The 27,774-nt window shown below is 38.6% G+C and overlaps 2 protein-coding genes and 3 long non-coding RNA genes across 10 annotated transcripts in view; 2 read left to right on the forward strand and 3 right to left on the reverse strand.

Moving 5' to 3' along the window:
• Positions 1–5,394: 5,394 nt before the first annotated feature.
• On the reverse strand, positions 5,395–15,205 carry LOC147752524 (uncharacterized). The gene is made up of 2 exons (XR_015313843.1): positions 15,118–15,205; positions 5,395–6,987 (listed from the first exon to the last, which is right to left on the reverse strand). It is a non-coding gene; the product is annotated as an uncharacterized LOC147752524 (long non-coding RNA).
• On the reverse strand, positions 10,855–12,690 carry LOC111267505 (uncharacterized). Its single transcript, XR_002684662.2, has 2 exons — positions 12,543–12,690; positions 10,855–11,089 (listed from the first exon to the last, which is right to left on the reverse strand). It is a non-coding gene; the product is annotated as an uncharacterized LOC111267505 (long non-coding RNA).
• Positions 12,736–17,520, forward strand: LOC111267504 (mitochondrial potassium channel). 5 transcript variants are annotated; one of them, XR_015313839.1, is made up of 7 exons: positions 12,736–12,837; positions 13,549–13,702; positions 13,888–14,178; positions 14,642–14,797; positions 15,198–15,381; positions 15,595–15,997; positions 16,262–16,393. XR_015313839.1 is itself a non-coding variant. In XM_022845782.2 (7 exons), exons 3-7 carry the CDS (start codon positions 13,909–13,911, stop codon positions 16,562–16,564), a joined length of 1,020 nt encoding a protein of 339 aa, XP_022701517.1. In that variant the 5' UTR covers positions 12,736–12,837; positions 13,549–13,702; positions 13,888–13,908; the 3' UTR covers positions 16,565–17,520. The 5 variants fall into 5 exon arrangements, 4 of the variants coding, with proteins under 4 accessions (XP_022701517.1, XP_022701519.1, XP_022701518.1 ...); XM_022845782.2 differs by having other exon boundaries at positions 15,595–15,701; positions 16,262–17,520; XM_022845783.2 differs by having other exon boundaries at positions 12,786–12,837; positions 13,560–13,702; positions 15,595–15,701; positions 16,262–17,520.
• Positions 17,521–20,194: 2,674 nt separating this feature from the next.
• LOC147752525 (uncharacterized) lies at positions 20,195–20,958 on the reverse strand. Its single transcript, XR_015313842.1, has 2 exons — positions 20,827–20,958; positions 20,195–20,479 (listed from the first exon to the last, which is right to left on the reverse strand). It is a non-coding gene; the product is annotated as an uncharacterized LOC147752525 (long non-coding RNA).
• A 1,177-nt stretch (positions 20,959–22,135) lies between these two features.
• The window catches only part of LOC111267503 (H(+)/Cl(-) exchange transporter 4), a 15,659-nt gene continuing 10,020 nt past the window's right edge, over positions 22,136–27,774 (forward strand). For both annotated transcript variants that reach the window (XM_022845780.2, XM_022845781.2), the window contains exons 1-4: positions 22,136–22,223; positions 24,151–24,365; positions 25,945–26,119; positions 26,515–26,627. In XM_022845780.2, the coding sequence (XP_022701515.1) occupies positions 24,254–24,365; positions 25,945–26,119; positions 26,515–26,627 (400 nt within the window). In that variant the 5' untranslated portion in view covers positions 22,136–22,223; positions 24,151–24,253. The remainder of the gene's footprint in view (positions 22,224–24,150; positions 24,366–25,944; positions 26,120–26,514; positions 26,628–27,774) is intronic.

Genomic DNA, 27,774 nt, shown 5'->3' on the forward strand with positions numbered 1-27,774 from the left:
AGCTGATATCTTTTACAATAAAACGAACATCCTAATCTATTTCAAAATTGACTACAAGCCTAATGGTCGATTCTTTTTTTGGCCTATGTATGTCGATCCAAGTGCATCGGCTTACCCCATCCCTATGATTGACCTCCGGACAAATACTCAGTAACAACATAATACCCTTCGCCCAATTTGAAACCGATGCTCGCACAGGTGGGCGCTATCAGGAGTGCTCTATAATATTTGCTATCTCTAAAATGCCGCTCGTTCGTTTTGATGTTTGAACTCAGGTGCGCTCATCAGTTCCTAATATCTCTCTTTGTTTCTCCATAGCTTTCCATACTTATATTACGGAGTAGACGATGCTTGGCTTTCACGATCAAAATGGCTTCGACAACATGTAGCATTAGTAGGGCCTTTTTCATACGTTGCGTAAGCACTTCGGAGCACTCCGCTTCACCGTTCGAGGCTATATCGTAGGGTGAGCGGTTTCGTCATTCGGACCACCTCTAGAGGACCGCAGACGCGTGCACCCACTACAATGTAAACGAATCGAAACAGCGCCCTACGGAACACTCCATTTGTAACAGCACGCTTCCTTCTGTGTCACTGGTAGTGGCTAGATCGATCCCAATTCGAAAGCCACTCGTCGATGGTGCGCTTGACTTTAGAACCAAATAGCGTGAAGCACCCTCCACTTTCTCGCTAGTCCACTGTAAAAGGAAACAACGTATACCGCCTGAGGAGAGAAAACGGCTACAAAATCTATCATTACAAAGGTAAAATTCTGTGCTCGATCCTACCTTAAGGCATCAGTTTCTAATAATGGAGGCGGAAATAAGCATATATATATATATATACGAACTAATTCTTTAACAGTTTTAGTCGATCATCGGCAAGTTTCTAAGCATTGATGCATGGCGGATGGAGCAGGATCTTGGCTAAGCTAAAAAAATATTTCTGATAAACTTTTCACCTTGTTTATCTAATCAGATACATTCTGATATATTCGATGGAAGTGGACATGGACAAACGGAAATTGTTCACATTTATCAGAGTCGTGTATTATATGAAAATAATGATGAGCTGTTGCATACATACTATTTTATTGTTTTTTTTTATTTTTAATTTTTTTCTTAAATCATTTAGCATGTAAAACGTAATTTCTTTCTAGATGTGAGGACAAATCTCAGACTTACTATCTAATTCCACTTTTGCGCCTACTCGTTAAATTATGATAAAAAGTTAATTTGCCTCATTAAAATTGCACACGCATGTATGCGATAGGGTATCGTTATCAAGCAAAAAGAGCTAAATGTTTGCGAGCTCTGCATTCAATGTTTGCTTCAGGCACGTGGTGCCTCCTTCCAATGCGAAACTTTATGCCAACACCCAGTTTCGACCAAGGAGTACTTCGCGTATCTTCAAGCTCTCTTTCAAAGGGGGCTTGAATAGCTGCCTAAACATAGCCCACTAACGATAGGACAGTCTAGGGAGCCGGGTGACCGTGATACGATGTACCGTTTAAATTCGAAATCCGTGTCGTGCTGGAACAAACTAATCGTTTGCAGCAGCGATAAAGTCATTAGGCGAAAAATTCAAAATACTTATCTAACCGATCAAACCTTTTAGCGGTTTCCGTAGCCCAGGGCCGTTTGGCCACAGAGTGACAAGAGTTATTCGACTGGCAGCGTTTTGAGACAACCATCTAAGTCAGTTCCATCTATTAACGGAAGCTGTGTTTTCATAGGCAATTGAAGCAAATAGTTTTCCCTTTATTCTTTAATACTATTTAATTTCTGTTAGACTGGCTGTAACGCCACACAAATTCGTTAATTGCTGGAAAAATTCAGTACCACAGCTGGATAATTGCAAATCAATCGTCAGATAAACGGTGGAAAATTTCCAGTATACAATGGAGAAACTGGTGGTACGTACGATAGGATTGCAACCGAAAGTTTCCTGGTTCCAAGTCCCTTGCTCCATTGCCTACTTCATCCCACAGACAAATACCGCATGTACCTGAACTATGATTTACGTTAGGCTGGCTGTGAGTCCTACAATTCAAGCTAGTTAAGTACGTTAACGACAAAAACTGCGTAAAACAGTTTGTTTAGTGCGGAGTAAGGCCAATTCAAAAAAAGAGAAATTCAAGCTTAGGTTAATGCCTAGTGGTTACATGAAGCAGACTTGCGCCTTCATGCAGGCTTACTTACTGTGGTTTAAAATTCCAAACGGCTTCATCTTTAAAAATTGTACAAATGTGAATGCGTACCGATTATCTCTATAACACGTACTCTTGTTTTCGATGAGGCTGAACGCGAACCTTATCTGGCTAACTTAGCCTCCTGGCCTATGCTTTAATTTTGACAAGCGATCCTATCAGTGTAGACTACTCGTTTACGGTTCTTTTAATTAGTTCTAAATCTCTATTGAATTAACGGGACGTGTTCGCTAGTTCAGAATTGTGCTGTAATAAAAGCCAGATCAGATGAGCTGTCGACGACTTTTGCCCACACGCTACCAAGTGCTTGTTCTCTCTGCATGGCCGCTTAACCCTAAAGGGCCAATATAGGCGCTTCCTGTCGACGGCCCGAGCCCCGTATCTATGTGAGCGAAACGCCACCGTCATAGTAAGCTACTGTAGCACCTTATTCCAAGCCGATACATGTAGAGATCGAAATAGCGCAGAGCGTCTGTTTCAAAGACCACGGTGTTTTTGACCGCGGTGCACGCATGTGCAGAGGCCGTCGCCTAACATATACGTCGCCCATGACTGCTGAGGTGCAGTAATGGGTGTTCATGTGGTTTTTTTTTGTTGTTATCACATCCCAGATATGTTATATAAAACTGTCGTATGATTCTCGACAGATCCCAGTCTCTTAAAACCAATGCAACTTTTACGCTTGTATAGTTGAATAAAGTTGATTTGAATCTACCGCGTCCATTAGAGAGGGCTATTTTATAAGGGGGGTTTGAAGTATTCATACGCTTGCAGTTGTAAGTGGCTGCCCTAACGAACTTGCAGGATCTGCAATTATCATGGCACGATTCTGCTTACCTGAATATGATGAACAGAATCTGAATGCGCTGCAGTTGGTCAGTTTAACGTGTTCAAGTCTTCGTCAAACGTTTAGCGTATATGCAGTATGCGACCGCCGGCTTCCGTAGCCGTTTGGTATTAACGGACGCTAAATCAGCAGAACTTTCAGAAAATCTCCCACATTAACGCAGAACTAATGAAGTGATTGTGATCGTGTTTGCTTTTATGCATTTTCGTATGATCTTCGTAATCTATTGCCGCTTTGATAACCAGCGCAGGGAACGCATTGAATGGACTTCTTGAGACCGCAGGCGCACGTGCACATAGGGAAACATTTCTTTCCGTGGTAGTGTTTCTGACTGAACGAAATATATGCCACTACGCAATTTCTGAAAAGACAACTGTTTTTTTTCCTATATAGCCATTAGATGTAATATATATTAATATTGAAATAAAGGTAACAGCTTCTTAACACGAATTGCATCATTTGGCGAAGTATAAATGACTTCTATGTTAAGCCCTCATCAGCCATTAAGGTACTCACGAGCCGCTTACGTTCGGAGATGGTGAGGCCTTCGGTTTAGGTTGACTTCCACAGATTAAGAATAAGATTAGTTGGATTAAAGAGACACTGTTACTTAAACATGGTGTACAATTGAGTAAGTGAGTATTGCTGACAGCATTCCTGTTGGGAAAGATAATGTCTAACAGTAATAGCATTTAAAGCTTGATACTGCGTCATGAAAAAATTACACGTGGTGCTTTTCAATCGGAAAAACCAACTATCTTAAACGATGATCAGTTATAATAGATCTCTGGTCAGGCCGTATGGAAAATAGGACGCCCGTCTCATCTCTTATTTTGAACATCGGAGACAGAAGGCAACTAGATAAACTCGCATTTACTCTATTAGTGAGCCATCCGGTCACAGACTAACCGTTACATAAAACTAGTGAATAGCTTTCGTTACTGTTCATATTTGTACCATAAGATAATATCCGTACATATTAGAATAAATCACATATATGATAAACAAAATATGCTTATTTATTTTGGTGGCATATCGTGTATTGGAAAGGGATGTATTTCGGGGGATGATATCTAGCAAAACGGGTTCCGGACTGTATTTTTTGTGGCTTACCTTAGATATGGAAACTGACCTACACGATTTCCCGGTGTTAACCAATCCCATTTTGGTTAGCTTGCTATACGCTAAACTGCCAATGGCGAATAAGTGATTAGTGATATTCTGCCCCTAAAATTGTCGTGCTCAGATTGTTAACTCCCAAATTTTTGGCATCTACCCAATGGATTCGTTGCAGACGCGTTGCCCCGTAGACTAATGTAGGAATTAATCATCCAAGTTCCTCAAGGTATGTATGTAAAATTTCGCAAATATCATTACTACTTTTGTCTATTGTTTCGACAAACATCTACCATATACGTCAGCCATTACGGTTACAAACATAAATAATGTTATCAATTAGGGGCATTCTGTTTTATCTATTGCCTAATGAGAACAAAATAATGGGCAAACACCATGTTCATTCGTCTCAGTAGGGCAGTGAAGTTTTCGTGATTTCGATGGGAAAAGCCATCTATCTGCCTGCTAATCGATTTGGCCGGTGTCCACAAACAGGATGATCTTAGTTTCGGGAGGGTCGCAACCCTCTCTCAGGACCTTTCGCTTCCATTATCTTCGAGATTATGCGGGCCGCACCCCTACAGGGCTATAGTCCCGGCCTCCAACGTCGAGTAGTACCGACACATCAGTGCAGACGAATACAAGTTGCAGTTAATGGGGATACAACCTGTTTAGCAGTCAGAACTAAAAACAAGGAACATTTTTCTTCGCAGAAGTTGACGAAGTCCCCATAATGGGGGCGGGCTCCGGGTGACGTGTAAAAGCTCGATAAGAAAGTTTATGGATTATCACTGTTTTTTCTTTCAATCATTTGATAGTAAAGTATAGCGGGATGTTTAGCTTGTAAATGTATCCATTAGTTATATGTGAGTTGATAACTTCGCTTTTAGAAAAGATAGTGACTTCATAGACCTTAACACACCTAGGAAACGAGCTGCCTGAACTTGTATTGTTAACTTATTCAATAGAGGTATCTTCTTCAGCCATATCGTCTTCTACCAGTGATTGTCCCTTGTTTTTTTATTTGTAAGTCATCTAATATTATTAAAGTAATAATAATGACGATACTAATCAATATGACATTGGTATTGAGCGTAGAAGCGAAGTGAACGATAACTACACGGCGGAGATCTACCAGTTAATCTTGTGTTAACAATTTATGAGATGAAATCTATTAATGTGTGACGATCTTACTATTGATAAAAAAAAAAGTTATTTCAGCTGGTTCTTGTAAAACTCCTTCATTATGTTTTTTTCGTATGCCATATCGTCTCAAATCAAAATGAAAACTCATCATATTGGATTAAAAAAAAGGCAGACATGATAAGATGCACTGCGACGTCCAATATTATATCTAGCAGAACAGTTACTTGGTCATTTCGTTCCTACAGCTGCGATCTTTAGTTCTATTATTCTCTCTTTACTATGGCTCAACTTAATTACTCTGACAACTAAATTTATTTCAGCACAATCCTATGTTCCACCATTTCTCGCATCTTGAGCCACTCACCCAATGCAATCATTCCACTCAACTGCCACTGCACACTGCAGTGTGCAACTGGCACACTGCGTGCAGCCCGATTTTTTTTTCGGAAACGCTATGAGTACGTTGTTTGCAGGCCATAAACCGACAGCGGTGGCGTCGCGATCATTTCATTCTGTTTTTTCTTTCCGATACTTTCTTACCGCCTGCTTACCAGTTTCTTTACCAGGCCCTTTTCTCCACATCTTTCTTTATTTGCTTCTCGACCATATTTTTATCTTGTACAGCACAGTTCCTCGTTCTAGATACGCATACAGCAACACCTTATTCGGTCCTACGTCCGCAGGATCATCTCGACGTGACTCTGTCCAGTTTCGACCCTGACAAACGGCGCAATTCAGTGTTCGCTGACGCGAGCGAACTTCTCATCGACAGATTTCAACTCATCGATGACTAACCCAGCGTCTACACTCACTACTTTGTACATCAGTCACGCTCGTTCAGTTGTTTTAGTCCCCTTTTATCAAACTACATATATAAATCGATCGGTGAGGCGCCGCGTCATCTCTTCTAGCCCTTGGGGGTATTTTGCCCTCTCTAACCCTCTACGGGAGTGCAACGGAGGCAGTGGGCGCCTTTCGTAGCTAGCTAGTAACACAAGAACGCAGGAGGGAGGAGAAGGAAATTGAATTTCACTATTCGTCCGCTCCCCATTCGTGAATGGCTCCACTGGTGCACAGCTGGAAACTCTACACCCCTTGGTGGCATACATCAACGAACCAACCCCTCAGTCCTTTACCCTCCTCCCACCTCAGAACCCAAGCGTCTCCAGCAACAGCAACCGGCAGGTTGACAAGGCAACGTGCATCACGCATCTAGGCACTCTGCTGTAGGTTCCTTCTTCCTTTGACAGGCGACTTCATAAAGCAAGCAACGGCACCAGTAGCTTTAAAGGCCCATTTTCTTCTTTAGGCTCTGGTCAGCATCCATCTATCGCTTGTCAGTGGCGACTACCGAAATCCAGAGAGAGAGCTCTCCTCGTAATTACTCCATCAGACGAAGGAGGGAAGCGTTTGCGCGCCCATGACCATAAACGCGTGTCGGCTTCGCAAAGACGAGCGTTCCGCTACCGTATAAACTCAGGCATAGTTGAACTCTTCGTAGTTGAATCGGCAGAGGCGGCTGGTAGAGGCTCCGTCGCCTAAGGATATTTGCACCTGTTTCACTGTGGGGTACGGCCAGTTGTAGAGGTTGACCTCATTAATAGACAGTGGGAGTGACTAGAAAGTGCTTGAAATGTTCGGATGATGCTGCCTAAACATTGATCAACTACTGAAAGAGAGAGAGAGAGAGAGAGAGAAATTGTTAAAGCGGAATTATAGGTTACATTCGTTAGATGCGTTTACATGCACACGTGAAGGTTTAGATTCGACCTCGCGCTTTGTTTCGAGCTAAAAGCAGCCAGCAATCTGAAACAATGCATAAAATGTAAGTAAAAACGTATAACTTGATTTCTTTTTAATTTTACATTTTTTTTGGGGAATTTGTTTATTAGGTTGAGGTAGTTTTCTTTGTGTTTAACACAGAATTAATTGATGAGTCGTATTGGCTTTACGAGATATTTACAGTCCAACAAATCTCTTTTTGTAGTACAAGCTCGAATACTTGGGTTAAATAGATAATTGTCTATTACAAATAAGAGGCTGTCACATTCTAAATAATGCAAATTAGGTGATGATTCTCAAAAATGCCATTAGTTATTTAGACCATGAATCTGTGATGGCTGATGGCGGCGACAATTAGGTAGTCAGACCGCAAAAATACGATATCTATATATTACTACATTAAAAACGTTATTTCCAGATATCCCTAAATCAACACGGCCAAAAATTGATTGACTGAGTCTGTTTCCACTTGAGAAAAATAGTGTGCTATAATAAATAATTTCTGCCCTATATCGCGTCTCGCTGTCGAACCATTCTTATGGGCAGTGCTGCCGGAGGTTTTCATAGAACGTAAAGCACAACCTACATAGAAAAGTGTCACCTTAGCTTTCAACTTAGCTGTAAAACGGTGGAGTGTAGAGACAAAAGATAAAAAAAAACCTTAAGCGTAGGCAAGGTCTGGTAGTGCCAGATTTATTCTAGCTATTACACTTCTGGAGATCTAGACATTAACATCGATTTTTTTCTATGGAAACTAGGTCTGACTTGTGGATAGTTCAGTGGGATTTCTAGTTTTGAACAACACGCGTTCTTGTGCAATTTATTTTTCTATTGTGAATTAGTAAGAACAAAATTTCCTGTTTTTAACCAGCTAATCTCGTGTTAACCGATTAATGCCCCGCAAAAAACCCGACTTTTAATACAAATTCAGTTCGACACCTTTGTCCAATTTGGAGATAGGGAAATGGGCTCATCAAACGCTATGGACAAAGAATCTTGCAATTATCACGTGTAATTCACAAGCATTCATGTCGCTACAAGAAGCGTTGCCGCAGTAACAGCTGGACACGCAAGTTCTACCGGTGAAGCAAACGATCTTGCATCAGCGTTAGTTAACGTATGCCTATTGGCCTATCTAATTAGCAATCTCCTAAGATAAATGTTTCGAGTTTTACGTCCGATGTTAGCGCCTTAGCTAAGCATTGCTTCTGGTGACTGGTACGAAAATTTGTGTAGTTATCTACGGCCGACTTCAATCAGAACCTAAGTTCAGAAGCGTGCAAACGCCTTATTACGACACCATCACCGGGCCAGCATCTTGTGCGGCTCAAAACGGAAGGACTTCAGAACAAATCGGCTTACCTATTTTAGGCGGATAGGCAATATAAAGAAGATTACGACTTCACAGAATGCTCCAAATTCCACTTAAATTATATTCAATTAACATTAATAATTGTTACCAACTTTATATCTTTTCATATACAACAGACGCAGCTGCCACGATCGTGCTGGCAAAAATCTAATAATCAATAAAATAGGAAAGACCGATGCGGGTGCAATTGAACTATTAGACACAATAAACTATAATAGAATCAATAAACTACACTGACAATGGGGTGTAGAAGAGGGAGATAATAAAACGGCTAGATAAGCCAGCCTAGATAATAAAAACCGTTATATGACTATGTATAAAGTGCGATTAAGCGAAAGTGTAACGAGCCTCAACATGACAGCGTCGACTGGTTCACTTCAACTAGCTAAAAAAAGATATCTTATTGTCTTGATAAATTTATGACGGCTGATATTAAACCAGCATTGCGCTCAATTTTTTTATACGGTCGAGTGGTAAGGACAAAGGAAACATTTGTGCCGGCTATACGAAACAGGTCCTACTGTTAAAATGAAATCACCTGTTTTACGTTTATAAAATGTCTTCTTTCTAGTTTCAGTCCGACCGACACTGCGGCTGAAAGACAGCTTGGACTCTCAAAGTTGGCCTATTGACAAACGTCGCCCAGCCAAAACCATTCATTGTGTGCACATCCTAAACTACGGTTCAAAGGTGTTTGCTGCCTGCAAATTTCTTATACAAACGCCTCTCTCACCTCAATGAAACGGACCGATTTGCAACGGATCTTTTACGCGAAATACTGTTGTATCTAATGGTACGGCTTAAACACATTTGCAAAAGACATTTATCGACAAATGTACACGTCTTCATCTTGAATTACGTAAGCGCTGTGGAAAGATCTTTGGCGACCTGAGCGATCTTGAAACTCGCTGACCAACCTCCCACGAGGGCTTACCTACATAGTTCTGTTTTGCTTAGTTTGCTTGACTGATTAATTTCAAGCTGAATCTATTCCTTGTACACTGATATCCCGTCATTTGAGCTTTGGCCGGATACAGCTGTAGTGATTAGAGAGGTTACCAGGCTCTTCTGGGGACGCCGAAAAGGGTTCTTCCTGGAGCAGTTGTCTGTCCATAGGTGGCCTTGTTAACGTCGGTGTTAGCGGCCGCTACCCCCTATTAACAGTCTGTTTTTCAACAGGGAGCACCTGTTTGTGTCACAGTGAGTTCGAACAGCAATGCCTTCTCAGAAAGTAAATAAACCTACGTAGTCAACAAATCATACCAAGGATCCCTGCTCTGCTGAGAAAACGTACTTCTTTGTCTTCAGCTCATGTCGTCTTCGTCCTTTTCTCTCAGTCTCCAATTGTCCTATTTATATATATAGCTTCTTGGAATAGGCTCCTCAGTACAGCAACAAACACCCGTTCCACTAGAAGAGGTCTAACCGGAGTGGGCCTTGCTGGACCTATCTGGCCAACGTTCTCCGAAAGTCCTGTACAACGGCACGCTAACGATGCAAGCAGCTTTTCAGAGTAGTTATTAGCACTATTGTTCCCTTATATTTCATAATCTTTCATACCGATAATTCAATTGACGCTGAGAATTAAACCAACGGTAATCACGATACGCATTGAGACAGATACACATTTACCATCCAAACAACGCTACCCCTTGTATCTGTTTATGCGGCCGTTCATCACCTAGCAGTTTTCATTTTAGCTCCATCAACACATAGACACAAACCAAGGACAAATAAGGATGTTTAGCATGGCAAAAGGTTCCCTTGAAGTAGCATAGGTGGAAGCGCTTTTTAATCGCTTTTACATTCTGATATTGATTGTTTACGTCTTTACAATTACAATTACAAAAGAAAAAAACTTATTCTCACAACGCGTTTGTGGTCAAATCCAATTATCAATTACTTTAGCTCGATGTAAATAATTTTCAATTCGATCTAAGCTGATGTTAATAATAAAACTCGAAAAAAATGTCAGTATGTCCCCGACACAGCGCCACACATTACCCGTACATGACCCTATCAGGTGCCTAACAGCTATTTCAGCACCCGGCAACAAACGTTTACCTATCTTTCACTTGACTTAATGGTTATCACATTCAGACAATGTTCGGCTGGTAGTTAGCAAAATTTCAATAATAATCAGACTGCATGCTAAAGCCCTTCCATTATGCCCTGCATTAGACGAGAGTTCGTTTACATTTTAAGGATACATATTAGTAATTTTGGCGCAGGGGGTTCTGAATCAAATAGAGAAAAAAATGTACAGAGAAAGAAACAGTCAAATAATCCATTTAACGTTTGCGGATCAATTCAACTAGTTCTGACGCCCGCCATGGTAAAAATCCAATTTGATTGCAATGATCAGAAGTCAACTCAAAGAAGTGTTATTGAGAAGCGGATTCGTACCATTTTTATTGTAAATTACTGACAATGCTAATATTGCGAGCTGAATTATGTAAGATTTTAAATGCAATGAAGATTGCCGACTCGTTATTTGCCTTCACCTTAGGATGAATTTCCTTGAACCTTGAACAGACTTTGAGAGACGTCTGTGATCTTGAAACACAGGAACATATTTCATAATACAGGCGATACAGCGTCGGCTGAACTGAAAGCTCTACAAACGAAATGCAAAATACAATACTCTGACAATGGATGAATAGCAACTTTTTGTCGTGAACAGTTCGTTAAAACAAAGTCGGTTCTTCCTCTATTTCGTTTTATAGATGATTAGATGACCTGTTCTGCACTTCGAAGAGTTGGACTATATGTAATATCAATTTCATATTATTGACATCATCTCTAGAACTCATAAAAGCAGTATTTCAACTCGTTTTCGAAATGTGCTAATTATATAAAAAAAAAAAAAGAAAAAAAAAAGTAAAGTTTGAAAGGACTTGTTTTGGTGACGTTTTCACCTTAAAAAGGTGATCCTATAGGTCCTTTGTTGAGCTTTTTTTGCAAGACAATATAAGCTCGCGCACAAGACATGTCCTTTGCTTATTGTAGTCCTGATGTTCGCTAACCACAAAATAGGCCCAGAATTTCAATCTTGTGCGTTCGCGGGCCGGTGTAAATAAATAGCAAATACTCCAAAAAAGATTTTACACATTTATGTTGGATATTAAGAGGTAAATCTCAGGCACGTAATCATTGGTGTTTTAAAGCCACATTGGAGCTACCAAACTAGTTGGGTCATTTAACAACTGCAATAGCTTAATTTTCCTGCATTTATTGAGCTAGGTGTTATGAAGCAACATTCAACGGTTTATGCTCAAAGGTTTTTTTTAACTAAACCTTTCTGTCTCTCTAATTGGCTTTGAGTAAGAGCGGTTGTTGGTCGCAATCAAATGAAAACCTGAAGAGCTTAGCCTGGATAAAACATGCTCCCAAATCTGCGTTTATTGATATATCTTCATAGGCGATAATAATTGGCAGAAGATCACACCTTCGTTATGAAAGCTGGCACGCAAAATAGGCTTTGAATTATCCCCAATGAAACCTAAAATATCGAAGTTCCATCCGTTCCACTTGTTCAGTTTTGAAATAATATAATTGAAAAAGGCATATATATATATATATATATATATATATATATTTGCCTTTTTCAAATCTCGTAATGGGAATGCAATGTGTTTTAATGCCACCAAAGGAACACTTCATTTCCATGATTTTTAATTTGGGCTAATTTTTGGAAATCTGAGTAATTATTATGAAATCATTTTGAAACTAGGTATTTTCTCTGAACTCTAAGAATTGAATTCTAGTTTTTTTTTTTAAGAAACGGTTGGCAGTTTTCAAAACATACAACATGAAGACAGCTTACTTTGTCAGCACATTTTTTGGTAAACTGCAGAAATAATGAAACAATAACAACAAAGTTTTAGAAAGCTTCAACATGGAGAATGCGATAATCACAATAAAATAAATCACTGGATAATTTAACGGGTCCATGAGAAACTGATCGCAATTTAGAGTATAGGGGGTAAAGGGTCGATGAAATAGGTTGATCCTATAGCATAATGAATACTGCGCGGTACGAATCCGCAACTAGTCCAAATGTAACTAACCATATACAAACGACGGACATCCGATCATAGAACCAACAATATATTTTTTCTGATTGTGGAAATAGAAAGGCTACGCAGAAAAGCCGCGAATTGACCACAGCTGTCTATGTGATGAATGAAGGAAAGAGAATGTGGTCGTCAAATCTTCGAGACCCTTTATTTACATTTAACTGCAGACGACACTTGATGGCCTAGCGCCATTTTGGGGTTCGACACCCTTGTGCTTGTCAATAGATAAATATTTTGCATCCTGGAGGCGTTTAGAGGTCGTATAAAAATATCCTCCATTACTTCGGTCTGTATTATCAGTTACATTTATAATGAAGTATTTTGATGTTTTTAGTTTTTTTTTTTCTTTTTACCATTCTGCTTAGCTTGACGTGTATCTCATGCGCCTAGTTTTTTGAAAAATTAATTCTGATTTGCTTTATTTTGCTTACTGAATATTTTAGTGGGTTATAAATGAATTACTTGCTGAAAAAGTAATACGTTGCGTGGACGATTCGCTCGGTCTACCACTTAAAAGATCACTTTTATGTACTTCACATTCGTTCTACCTCTCATGTCAGATTGCCTCGATGTGCAGCCTATATGTACACATCGAGTTATAAGAACCACACTCTGTTTGGGCATTTCAAGGCTGTTTTTGTGGTCCTTGTAAGGAACTTACTTGCCCTTTTTGTAACTGTTCCTTTTCCTGTAAAAAAATGTCTTCGCCAATTTATATTTTCAGAAGATCTAAACTATAAAAATTGTGTACAGCAAACGTTACCCTACGATTAGGGACTGGTAAGTCTGAATGGCAACAAAATGTTTCGAATCAGCCTGGAAATACAGAGAAGATATTGTGATGGTCGCGCAACTGAATTTCAGCTGTATGTTATTGTTACTGCGGAAAGCTTAACCATCAAGTGACATGAGGCGAACAGATAGGTAACTCGATGGACATTCGATGTTTACTGGCTTCGAGGGAAGTAAATGTATAAATGCAATGTTTTTGTTCCAGTTCACTTGTAGCCCATCAAGGACGAAATTTTAGACTGCGACTAAAATGTTTACTGGTGTCTACACACAGAACTACGGGCACCAGTGCTACAACATAGTTATAGACAGGAACAAAGCACGCGGCCTATGGATACAATCAGGAAATAACAATCTTGGTAAAGAACACATTTGATGTTCACCCCCCGGAGTTGTTATTATTTGTTCTAGACAATTGTACAACTGTTATAAGTTGTTTTGTGTCTCTAATTAACTGTACAGATCGTTCAGTAATCATTTAGATTTCAGTAGGTTCTGCAATGAATTTTTTTTCATTGTGTATTTTTCCGCTTCTAATTCACAGCTCACAAATCCCATTGATCAAATGATACGACTGTGGAAGCCAGCGTCCACAATACGTGGCAGTTGTGCCCCTCGTCTATCTGACTGTTCGTCGCTGGTTGTATTTAATGGACTGTTTCAAACCAGTGGATATGGGCAGATACGAGCTCAAAGCACGGATCCATTACGTGCGCCGTCCACTGCCTCAGAATGGTTCGTGCTAAATCCACGTCTTGAACAAAAGATCAATTACATAACGAAGCTATATGAAGATTTTATTGGCCTCACTGAGGTCAAAGCTGCGCAAGCCAAGGTTAGTACAAAACTTAAGATGCAAAAACTACTGGCCGTTGACGCGCTGACTCATGACAGTTCCGTGAAGTGCTATCTTCGGTATGGCAACATTCGCTCACTGAAAATCACTGAGAACTGAGGATACAACCAAAAATAATACTTATATTTTTATGATGGCCTATATTGAAATTAGGTGAAAGGCAGTTATTCCAAGGGAAATCGTTTAATAACGATTAAGATTAAAACCACGCCTGAATGGTCTCATATTTTTAAGTGATGCTTATTGTAAGCACTACGCACGTAAAGTAAACATAAAACAAGTTATCCTTCTGCATATTAGCACATTTCGGATGACCCTTTTAGACAGCTATCAAAACAAATTTATGATAATTTATACTTCAAACAAGCACGTATTATACGAATCATCAACGATATAACGTGTTCTACTCTAACTAAGAAAGTATAGGACATTCTGCTCGCAGGTAATATCAGCAGAGTCGGAATTCAAAATAGCTCAGAATACTCGTACCACAAAACAACAATGCATGATGGAGCTGCAACGTCATTTAAGAGAAATTCATGCTGAATTAGATAAAACCGTCCGCGGAGAAGACCGGCACCTGCAGCTCGTCACGAAAGTGAGTATAAGCGATGATGCTCAATCGAAATATTCATGAGTCTTAACTCATTTGTTGCATTACAGAACCTGCCCTTTTGAGTAATGGGTCCTCTATATTATAGCAAACCGAGACAGAAAGGCAACCTGGTCAAGATCAAATGAGTGGTCCCATGCTGTCATAGCGTCCCTATGAAAAATATCTAGTTTCTATTATATATATAATTTATAAAAAAACTAACGCAATGAACAGTGTAGCTTTTAACGTGAAACAAACTTAGTTAACAACACATATATCTAACAACAGAACAGGCACCGCACTAAAGCTCTAATCAATCTTACGTTCTATCCGTGCAATCAGTGTAGTTCTTTATCCGTGCGTTTCTCTGTCCTTGTTTCTTCAACAACTTGCTCACCTTCAGGAACACGCCATTCTCAAGGAGGAGCGCCTTCTAGTAAGCGAACTGCGAGCGACAGAAAAACGCGAACACGAGCTGTTCTCATTGCTTTCGTTTGCACTAAGAGAGTCCCACGAAAAGGAGCGCGCCCAGGCTGAAAAAACCAAATATTGGTCCATTATTGGCTCGGTCGTTGGAACTATTATCGGTATGCTTGCCGTCCTAGTACATGAGCGTACTGGTTGTCTTCACGCTACCGCTGTTTTGAAATATATTTATAACTTATTTATTATCATTAATAACAGTAATATAATCATTAATATATAAAGTAGCAACTCTTGAGCTGCTCAATTGCAAAAACATGGCGCGCACAGACTTATCTTCTAATTCATTGATTTTTTGTGCTGCGTTTTCTGTTCAGGAATCGTTGCTAGTACCATCAACAACCAGTATCGTCTGCACCAGTTAAGGAAGCTTGTTATAGACGCAACGTCTGAAACAGCCAAATGCCGTGACCTTATCATGCAGGTATTCCACATGTCTCCTAAGCGGCCACAATCGGACTGTCTTTCCCATACATGGGCGTGTACGGAGACTTATTAAGCTTCATTTCTACATCATGACGCCATTATAAAGATATCGTTAGTTGGATTGGCTTCGACGATAGCCCAAGTAGCGATCTTCAACCAGCCTCGAATTTTACGTCCAGTGTAGCCGTTAGACAATCTATCTGTCAGATGGCTGGCTCCCAACCATTACGAAACGAACTGTCTGCCTATGGCCAGGTTTGAACCTGGGCCACAACGTGTCCTTAAGATTAGCAGGCAAGCATGTTACCCACTGAGCTACCACGGGGATATCTTTAACGGGCGTAATGCTTCTTAAGTTTCAGCTTCGGTGGAAGACACTGAAATTTCATACAAAATAAAACACTATAGACCTGAAATTTGATAAATGTAAAAATTATACCGACTTTTGATGTCATTCTAGTAATGTAGTTCTCTAGTGAATGTATGTCTCTTGCCCGGTGCCGCGGTTGTCTAATACCTCGTATCGTTTTTTTCGAAATATGCGTTATCGATTTTCAGATTCAGGAAGGACTTAACAAGCAGAACGCACTCCTAAAAAAAAGTGCGTTGTTGAGTACACACTCCGTTTCGGCTGCTACTACTAATAACTCTTCTATAAAAAACGGAGCTAATAGAATCTTAGCGAAAAGTAATGACGAAACACTACAAAACGATACAAATGTTAGCGGGTCAATCGATAAGTTTCACGAGCGGACTGTACATCCTGAGAACGTCATTTGGCAAACCCCACTTGTTAAGACAGCCTTGATATCTGCTACGCTTGTAATGGTTCCACTCGTTGGCTGGATGCTGACTAGATAGATATCAGAGAGAAATTACACTTCGCACAAACCTTTTTTCATATATATATATATATAGTACTGTATAGATTATTGAAAATGTATGTATCTGCTTATAAATTATCCAACAAATTTTTGAAAAGATCAGCACGTTTATAACTTACTTATTATCATATCACGACTTCATTTGTAATTAAGAAGTTTCAGCCCAGAACAGGGGGAGTAATGTTAAAGCAAATGTTGGAGTTACTTTGTATTATACACCAATAAACACTAAAAGGCTTCTCTAATCGAACCGAATTAACTAAACCTAAACAAACTTGGATGTGGCCTCGATAACACTTGACGACCATGCTTTGATTCAGTAACTTAGGCTTTTGTTTAAAGTTACCTCAAGTGTTGCCTAGTTATTTATGCATGCGCTGACCTACTCCGATTTCCACTTTTAGATTAGCCACCGAAGCGGAAACTGTGAAGTCGATATACTTGAATTAATTACCATGTTCCCAAAACAGGATAGTCTTGCAGGGCGAATTACATGCATCCTACAACGTGGTGATTTAGAAACTATCCAAAATCGAGAATTCTTTTTGAGGGAGGGGGATTTGATCCTAGAATTAAAGTAATGGCGGTTATTTTACACTAGCACTAGTTCAGACGATAAAATGCATCTAGCCTTTCGGATCAATGAAAAACGTATCAGATTGGTTTTCATCATATGTCTTATACAGGTATAGTAATAACAAAGAATTAAGATTTGATGCATGCCCCGATTGCTGAGAGAGACGAGGTGTGAACAAATCTAGCGCTAGCAATGCAGCTCTAGTAGAAAAAAGCGACGCATCAACATTCTTAACTTAAACTGAATATTGTGTTAAATTTTCGTATTTCGTAAATGTTTTTATACACCAAGACGGATTGAAGTTGACATTCTTGCTAGCAATAAATTTGACGATGCCGGATTTGTCAATTACATAAGCAGTTTTTGTTATTCATGGAAGTAGTTAAGTTGAATGGCGGAATTTAGATGATGAGTAACCATCTCATGCTATGCAAATACCTCTTCAACCCGAACCTAAGAATTACAGTCTGTGATGCGCGACTGGTGCACGCTTCCATCAAAGTTCTGAATACGTTAGGATAAAGGGACTGTTAACGGCCGCAGAGAAACTGGCTGGTTAGGCTAAACTTATGAGCAACGATGAGGCCACTATCAATTTAGGCAATAACTCGACGGAGTCGTGATGAGATTTTGTATTTTTTACATTTAGGAAAAATATGACCGAAATTGTTGACTTCAAAGCGTCATATTAATAAATGTGTTGCCCAGCAAGTTATTCTGAATAGCTTAATAAGTTAAGACTTTTGGGCTCATTATTTACTACTCTTTCATTTATATCCAAGCCTTTCATACTGCTGCAAGAAATGAACCTAGTAACGACGGCTTCTGCGAATTAAACTCATTAACTTTAGGAACCCATCAGCAACAAAGAAACCTTCTGAAAAAGAAAATTTAGGTGAAAGTTGTTTAGCGTATTGAAGTTTCTCAACACTTCGGAAAGCGTGTATCTCTCAAAAAATATCATAAGTCTTTTTAAGGCTCATCTCTGGCTTTGCAACCGAAGTGGGCGAGTCACGTCTTCTTTGTTAGACTTCACTCAGATTTAAATTGTATGGCTTTTATAAAAGCTGGGCTGGTTTTTTGCTGAACTGGAGGTAACTCCACAACATTGCGAGTAATACGTTTCTAGCATGATTTCCATGAGCCAAATTACTCTAGCCCTAAGTCAAAAGATAAACAGATTAGCATTAAAAAAGAACACTTTCTTTAGCCACAAAAATAATAATTCCTTTTTATCAATGAATCTTTAAAAAATACAAAAACGACCTATTATCTTTGAAGTCAAAGCAGGTTTGGCTCACGATAGGTGGCGCTGTCTACTAGTCACCCTCCGGTTTTACCTAATCTGAGCCGCTAAAGACGCAATTACCTAGTAATGATCGAGCAGAACTCGTCAAAATTGTGAATTATACCACCCCAGGAGGAATTGGCGTTCGATAACCTGAACAATTGCCAGATTGTAAACCTCCTACTAAGGTCCGGTTGATTTTAATCGAGTACGATCAACTATTACATGAGAAATTCGGGTAAATTTGTGGTAAAATGGAAAAAAACAACTAATTTATACAATATTGGCGCCCTAGTGCTAGTTTAAATCAAACTGCTGACTTATTCATCTAAGTTTCATAGCATATCATTATTATAGTAATTGCATTAGAGTGCGTTTCAATAACGACGGCTGTTTATATATGATCTCAATTCAAAACTATTACAGGCTGTCTTTTTTTTAAATAATTATTTAGAATCCATGCATATTTATTCGTTATTATTTTTCTTGCCTACCTGGCTTTTATTTTCGGATTTGAATCTAGAATGACATTGATTTATCTTCCTGCTTCGATTAACCGAAAAACTGCATCGTATGCATCTCGGCATTATACATGGCCCCACTAACTATAGTGCACCTTAGTGCTAAATAGCGCCTCTAGTAGACGCATTTAAAGCTACTCTGGGTACCTAATATTAGGGGTATGTCCGGAGTCAGCTTTTTCCAATTCAGCAACCAATAGTAGCACTGGATATAAAAAAGCCTTATTTTCTCTTTTTGTTTTTTTAGTTTGGGTTAGAATTAACTGTATGTCGTTCATGTGGCAAGTTTAAATTCAAATAAAACACAATAAATGTAGTCAGCTGTGTATCTTATTCCTCGTTTTGGTTTGGGTTTTTCTGTTTCAACAAATGTTGTAGTCAATTCATCCCTGGGATTGTTTAAACGCAGGTCAAAATATTTGGAAACGCTACTATACGTTAGAATACGATGTATAGGCGATAGGGAAGATTAAGCCAAGGCTGGTGTTACAATAGTGCCAAAATCCTAGTTATAAATGTGATCAGGAAAATAATGTTTCTATTAAGAGTATACCAATCTTCAAGTTTTGAACATAATAGAGCGCCTTTTAGAATGATTGTGTCATCTTGCTTGTATCACTGAGATCTATCATTGACAGCCGTTAAAGGTAAGGCAAAAACTTGCTTGGCGGCAGTAAAGAGATCAAATAGTTTCGTAGAAAGAAAAATCGTATAAATGCTAACTTTAAGAATTAATTTATCAAAAAACCTTTGCGGCACATCTGACAGGCAAACATATGCGTTTTGAAGATAGTATATCTATTACGATATATCCATTAATAAAACTATGCACAAGATTCAGCTGTCGTATATATAATAGAGTATAGAGCAATTAAAAAACCCATAAAGGTTTTTCCATATTTTCTTATTTTCCATATATATATATATATATATTTTTTTCCTTTTAATTTTAAAGACTGAACCTGTAATCTCTGGTCAGTGAATCAGTAATTTTTGTCCAATTGTGTTCGAATAAAAAAAGTCAATAAAAGTCCTATAGTTTCATTTTGGGCACCCTAATAAAACAACGAATGTCTGCTTTCACTATAAAATCTGCTCTTTGTTCATCATTTGCATACCATGCTTCTATGCTGGGCAGTTTTCTTCATTTTTTTAATCAAGTTTTCTTTAAATTATCAATAAACTCCAAAAATACCTAAGCTATAAAACATTTTCAAAAACTTTTCCGAGTTATGGAATTTTTTTTATTTTTCTCATACAAATGGTTAAAAATTGCCTTGTTTTATGTTAATATTTTATGTGTGTTTATTATGAACATCAAGTTATAAACATGATTCATCTTTATTAAAATCCACTTCAATATCCCTCGTTCTCAGGTTTTCGTTAAGTATAGATAAGGCTATTGAGTACAGCCACGGCTGAAGTTCCAAGAAGAAATACATTTTTAGATAATTCTAGTAAAGCATTGGCCATTCTCCTCCCTTTAATAAGGCGGGAAAGTATTATCTGCGAAAAAAAAAATGTCACACTATTATTTAGAGTTAGGCTATCTATCAGCAGGGTTGGATTTCAGATCCTGCTCTCAGAGAAAACATAAAAAAGGTCTGAGCTGTGCTGTTGCTTTTTCCCTCCTTCTTCCATTTAGTCTGTCTTTCACCCTACTTATTCGCTCACTCAATCTCTCCAGACAAGTTTCGTGAGTTTGTTTTTTACCGTTAGGCTGGGAGCGTATAATTACAATTACGCAATTATCAACATGCAATTTTTTGCTGCATATTTATGATTTTTTTCGCCCTTATGTCAGCTAAACATGTTATGAATAAATGATTTTAATCAAGTTAATATCACGACACCTTTGTCAATGTTTTAGTTCCATGCAATGGATTGCATATTGAACGCTTGGTCGATGCATACTGGCGGTGCTGTTTACTTTCACTGCTCTGAAGTATTAATAAAGCTTCTCTTCCTCCATGTCCGCATCTAACGCTCTATCTATGCTCAGCCACATCTTCCCTTCATTGGGAGCATCAAATGCCATCAAGATTCACACACACATAGTAACAGTGTTCCGGCACACGCAAGCAGTCTGACTTCAGGTTCCTCTATGCGCCTAAGCAGTCATCGACGTACGGATACGCAGATAGATTCAGACGGCCCGAAAACGTCAATAGTACGACGACTACTTCGCTCACGAAGAAGAACAACGGGGAGCAGCCACTAGTGATTACAATTGTATATGGTGTGAGTTTATATATGTGGCGCCATTCGCCGCCAGATGCTCCGTGGCTGTCATCCCATTGACACGGCGCTCTTTCCCGCTGAACACGGACTGCTTCTGCGCTGTCCACAGAAAAATTCCCGGTTGAAGGGAAAGTCAGAAACGGGCTGACACCGAATCGCGAGTCGCATAGGACCCAGTGGTTGAACGGAGCCGGGGACCCCGTCACGCTGATCACTTGTCTGGGCACCGTTCCGAGTAATGTAATAGAGGTCAACTGAAACTGCTTAATCGAAATGTACCTCTAGAAGCAAACTAGCCTGATAAAATTAGAGGATGAATTCTCCGAAGTCAAGCTGTTACGTTGATTCGAGAAGATATCTGAGCACGAGGTGTGGACAGAGTTCCAAGATAGCTCTTTACTTCCAGTAGGACTATATGTCATATGTGCATACTGTACAAACACTGGCATAACGACTGATATTTCCTTTGGAAATCAAAAATAAATGTTTGCCTATTTGTGTTGTCTAGTAGAGCAGCTAACGTGTACATTTTGATTATACGTTGCTCTCGTAGTCAGGAAACGACAAGATAGTCGACAAACAGTGGCCAATCACAACGGCGAAGCTAAGGAGGTATGTTCTCATAAGGTGTATAGCGTAACGTACACTTGCGATAAGAACGAACTCTCATTGCTCGCTAATCTTGATGTTCAGCCTTGATAAGTAAATTTCATTAGATCATCTTTGAGTTTCAACAAAAATGGTACGTGATAGCAACGACAGAGACGCCAACGGCCCACTTCGCTGCGATATTGCTCAGGCGAAAAATTTCATATGTGCCTATAGCAAGTGACAAGATCAACGGTAACGTGTGTTGGGCGACGTGATGTTGAAGTTCGTGCTAAAGTGTTGAAGTGTGATACGTGTATGTGTTAGTAATCGACCTGAGTGATTGATTCCGCAGTGCCAAAGGAAAGAAGTACGAATACTTCGACGAAAATCTTAAGCGTATTCATGTGTTCAACATTCAGTAAGTACTTAGTCGACATTTGAAGTAAATGCTGGGAAAAAATCACTCGTGGCTCAGCTAGTCGTCTAACTTACAGCCATAGCGGTCTATATCCCAATTTGCATAGATACGTATTTAGATTCCGTACAGAATCTTTGTTCCCGGTTGGGAGCTATGTGGTCAAATATGTGATGCAATATATTTAAAAATGTCTTTGCCAGTTAGTTGAGATGGGTTCGACCAACATAGGAGAGTTTTATTAGTATATATATGTAAGGAAGGAAATATGTAATTATTTTGGCCTAGTAACAGGTGAAACTTTCTTACTATTTCGTTTGTTGATGCATGAAAAAAAAGTTAAAATTAAAACAATGTTTCTAAAAAAATTCTAACAGTTACAACAATATGGAGCGCAACTGTACATTTAAGTAACAGCTTTCTGGGCGACACTTCTCTCAGGAGGCAAGCATAGCTTCAGTGTAACTGCAAAGATGGGGTTTGTACGTGAGCCTTTTAACAGCAAACAATCTGAGTCGAAGTAGAACACTAATTGATACATATTGTTATTGCATCTAATCGGATATTGCTGTCGGTGGACCATGTTTCTTATTCTATTTGTGCATACGATTATTCTGTTTTAGCTGATTAAATTCTTTTCGACTGATGGCTTGGACAGCTTGTCTTTATAGGTCTTCTTTAACAAAGTGAGTCAGTAAAATACATGACTTTGGTAGTTTTCCTTCATCGTTACACCTACGCTGTCTCATCGTGACGATTAACGTGGCACCGTTGAAATATGCGACGTATAACATACAAGGTTATAAGATTTCAATATCGCAAACATACACGGACAAGCTGAATGTTTCAGTTGAAACGTATAGAAGATGCTCCTGGCTATAAACAAAGAACGGAGATGGGTCGTATACTATGCCAAAACTAAATGAGAACAACGTAACAGGAGAGATAGATATAAGCTACCTGCATAAACGGGATAGAAAATATAGTGGCCTAGATAAGTGCAATGCGGTGTAGTGGAAGCTGTTTACCTGATTTACAAGCTTTGAATGCGATACGTAAGACACAGGATGATGACAAGGAGAAAAAACTGCCTATAACACAGCATTTTTCTAGCTTTATCGAATATAAGTAAATGGTGCACCATACCTGCGTACGATCACAGCGAGCTCATACATTCTAAATGAATCAGCAGATATAATCAGTTCAATTTAATCTTTGAGTTCTGGCGTTCAAACTTCTTATGTTTTAATAAATGTTTATTTTCTATTAGGGGAAATTACGGGACTGATACATTGTTATATCTACAGATTACAGTGTTCGAGATGCTGGATGTTTACACGTTTCCTTAAGGTAGCATTGTGAATGGATTTTAGTTGATTAGGCCAAACACATACTTGCAAACAGCTTACTGTTACGTTCTAAGTGTAGCAAAGTTTTTCTCGCTGACTTTTTCTATGGGAATCATCGCAAAAATATTTCCCAATATCCGTTGTCGGTTTTATAAGCTTTAAGTGGCAAGCCCCGCTAACGCATTTTGTTGGAGGTATCAGATTCGCATACATTACACATATATATATATATATATGTAATGTATGCGATGTATATATACATGTAATATATATATATATATATATATTCCTTCCGAATACACACGGCCGAATCACAGGTTTATTGAGTGAATCGATTTCTCAAGTGGCTATGGGATCAGCTACCCATAACGTGCTTATCTGACTTTAGACTCTATAAATTGAAATAAAACGTGTCAATTGGAATTACTAGTAAATAAAAACGACTCTCAAATGATACATTACGGATTTATAAGTGCAATTTTTATGCTGTACGATTAACTGAGCTATGAAAAATTAAACAGCCTTTAGAATACAGTGAACATATAATGCTTACTTAATCATTTTCTCTGCCATAATTTCAGGTAACAAATCAAATCCAGTCCGCATCGTTTGGACAATAGCCATAGTTTTGGAATTGTAGGTGTGATATAGGTACAAAACGTACGCAACAGATAGCTTTTCACAATGATGGACGAAATGATGCGTCGAAATGGGCCTGGCGGAAATCAGGTGGGCTCAATGAACTCCGTTGGAGGAAGCGATTTTGGCCGCAATGAAGGCGAGCGCCTAAATGAAAGTGAGTTCTTAAAGACTAAAGATTTTAACATCTCTTAATTTTATTAGTAAGAGTAATGTTTATAACGAAACGTCATTAGGAGGCAAATTGTGGCTGACTCCGATACTAGAACTGCTGATATTATTAGTTGGAAAAATGCAGAGTTAATTTTCAATGGCAAACTGAAAGTAAATTAAGTTTTATAAAAGTCATCAGATTGAGTTATAATCAGTCTTAGAACTCTATAGGCTTGCTACATGGATTGCAGCATTCGAACGTATATGAAACCGAATACTCACGGGGTTAATTTTATAGATGAATTCAAAGAACTCAAAGTATAACGCAGTTTAGTAAGAATTCCTACATATGTCAAGTTGAAGTAAGGTATCGTATTTTTGCATACCTAAAAACCTTTCGCTCACCCTTATTGTTATCTAAGCTTAGGATTTTTATGTCATAAATATTTCTATTTTTTATTATGAAATGTTCTATAACTATTTTCTTTATTTATATTACTTGAACGAATTAAAGCTCTATTTATATCTTTGATTATGTATTTCATTTTTAGGATAGCTTTATTTTATTTAAAAAACTTCATAATAAATGTAGAAAATTGAATTTTTAATTTGAATTACAAAAAATGTCATCGCAATATTATTATATTACTAAGAGAATTAGGCAGATGCTTTTAAGTTTAAAATGAATCAGTTTATTGTTAATAGAAGTATCTATTTTTTTTTCATAAAATCAATATTGAAGCTGGTGATATAAGCCACACGATTCACAAGTCGTTGTTGCCATATGTGGGTGTCTTTAAAAAAACGTTTTGACTATATATTGGCATGACGCATCATTCGCAAAACCATCTTGCCGACATATGCATTATATTGTGTACCCTTACGGATGGATCCAAATTCTTAATAAATGCATAATTAAAATACTGATATTGCAGTCAATTTGATTGAAGACGGTGAAAAGATTGTGATTGTTCCTGCTCTTTTCTCAAATCGAAAAGTAAGCAGGAACAGTGAAAACAACAAAACACCGGCTTCACATTGCATCAAATGATGATCATCGACTTTGCAATGAATGGTTATAAAGCATCGTCTCCTGTGGGAGAAAAGCACATTGACTATATGAATGACTAAGTTTTTCGCGCGAAATCATTAGTGGCCCACACAACTCCATTTCTGACGCATATAATTCCTCCTTTTGGGCTTATGTGGATTAACGATTGATATTTTACAGACAATGTAGTGAACTCATTTAAACCACTCAATAAAAGTGTCTTTAAAACAAACGTTCGTCCAATTCTTTACCCCTGTGTGGGGTCGGTTGTATATATATATATATATGCAAACTACCCGTAGTGTTCCAAGATTCTCTCAATTACGAATATTTTTCTTAACATATAACCGGCAAATACAACTTGTATTTTCATCGGTACACAAATATATGTGTGGATTAGCTCCATAAAATCCTCTGATAAAGTATAATGCATTCCGGTTGTGTTTGCATACTTGACTCAGTCATTTTCAAGCTACAGGTCAACACACTCCATTTTATTTTGCTTTGTGCACTAAATAATACAACTTTTCAGCATTTGGCGGCAGTCTCTCACTGGTAGGACAAAACGGTTCGGTTGATCTAGAGGATTCGGCCCAAGTGGGGCCTGACACGCTGGGCGCCCTCGGGGTGGCTAGCTCTTGTCATTATGAGGACTTCCACACAATTGATTGGCAACGAGATCTCGCGGCAGATCGCCAGCGACATAGGCAAGCTACGATTTACTCTATGCAAAAAAAGAAAGTGAATGATTAAATGCGAATTTATGTGGAGGCGCTACGAGGGCATACAAACAATTCTGGAAAAGATTTTTACTATTGATAGAGTTTACAGACGTTGAATGTAGTCCGAATGGTTTATTTATATCGCAGTATGATGTGTTGTTTTCCATCAATTAACTTCAACTTCATACGGGGACAGTTCTGACACAGAGTTGATGTCTTATCATGAACTGGTAAACTGTCTTTCTTCGAGTTTCTTATTAGATGATAGTATTGATGTTAAAAGAATTTTCAACGAAATAATTACCCTGTTATGATAAGATATTCGACAGATGCTTTAATGTGTGATACTCTCCTATGACTTCTTGTTGTTGATGTTATAGGGTCCTGTCAAAAAAACGTAACTCAGCATGTGGCATGTTATGGTCAGTATTTGATGCCTGCTCCGGTTGGTTATGTGTACTGATAGTTGGCCTCCTTGCTGGATTGATCGCCGGTAAGAGAACACACAGGCACATAGATTGGTTAAAAAAGCTTGACTATTTTGTAGGTAAAAGTGAAACAAATATTTATTTATATTTAAAGAAGCAGCATATTACTTAACTAAGTACGCGCCATTTTGATCGATGACCTCCCCCGCCCCCTTTTTTGGTGATACCATCGAACCGTTACTGTAAACCTTTTGTGATTTCTAAATGGAAATTGTGACAAATAATATTTGCTTTCTTGTACTGAGTCTAATGCCATCAAGGAAGTTTTGCAGAGAGTGAAACACATGGTGCGGCATCCATTCCAGTCCAAGCCCATCCAAGTTGTTGCTGAATAGTCTAGTATTAGCATAATGGGAGGTGACAGCTTTTATGTTCACAAATTCCGTTTGTTTTTTTTTTAATTGCTTATTGTAATTTTGTTAGTTGCCGATAGCAGAAGTACGAAACAATCGTTTTGCCGGGCAACAGAAACCTGTAATACGCAATTCATTTCCAATCCCGCCAAAGATGTAGCGTTACCTCCTTTGGCGTCAGTTTGGGTTTCATCTAGCAGAGATTGTAGAGCACATTTTTTTAGTTTTTTTATTTTGCATATTATTATTGTTCTTTATCTATTTGTCATCACTTATGATTAATTGCTTTCGAAATTACTTGCTTTCGTTGTATTTCTATAGAGCTGGGCAGATGGACATGCGATCGAATAGATTCTTTTGCGTCGCGGGGTACCCCGAAAAATCGAGCTTTTTTTTTGTAGCCAGCTGTCTTCAAATGGTTTAAAACTATTCGTTGGTGGAGATGTTAATACTATGCAATAAAAAAAAATCCCTGTACTGACACGATAGATTCATTTTTGGGCTGCTTTCCTCTATAATGGATCTTGACCACAAAGGGGACACATTTTTTGGCCTAAGCAGCACTTATGCCTCTCTCATAATAAAATTCCAAATAGAGCGATTTTTTGCAGAGACTTCACTCATAAATTTCATCATTCAAGACGCTCTATCTTGATTTTTAATGAAGGTATTCCAACAATTCCAGTACACCTACTACTTTCAAATCTCAGCCTTTAAATTATATGAACACCAACATACATAACCTGAGATATGTAATTTTACAGCCATCTAGCATAAAAACTTTTTCGACAACCCAATA

This window comes from Varroa jacobsoni, unplaced genomic scaffold, assembly GCF_002532875.2.
Source record: "Varroa jacobsoni isolate VJ856 unplaced genomic scaffold, vjacob_1.0 scaffold_1195, whole genome shotgun sequence".
NCBI classification, from domain to species: domain Eukaryota; kingdom Metazoa; phylum Arthropoda; class Arachnida; order Mesostigmata; family Varroidae; genus Varroa; species Varroa jacobsoni.

What these genes read in the sequence shown, in the direction of transcription:
- LOC111267504 (XM_022845782.2), top strand. Translation starts at nt 13,909, where the DNA reads ATGATACGACTGTGGAAGCCAGCGTCCACAATACGTGGCAGTTGTGCC. An exon ending in TCAAAGCTGCGCAAGCCAAG is followed by an intron (nt 14,179 to 14,641) that starts GTTAGTACAAAA and finishes TTCTGCTCGCAG; the next exon opens with GTAATATCAGCAGAGTCGGA. An exon ending in GCCGTGACCTTATCATGCAG is followed by an intron (nt 15,702 to 16,261) that starts GTATTCCACATG and finishes ATCGATTTTCAG; the next exon opens with ATTCAGGAAGGACTTAACAA.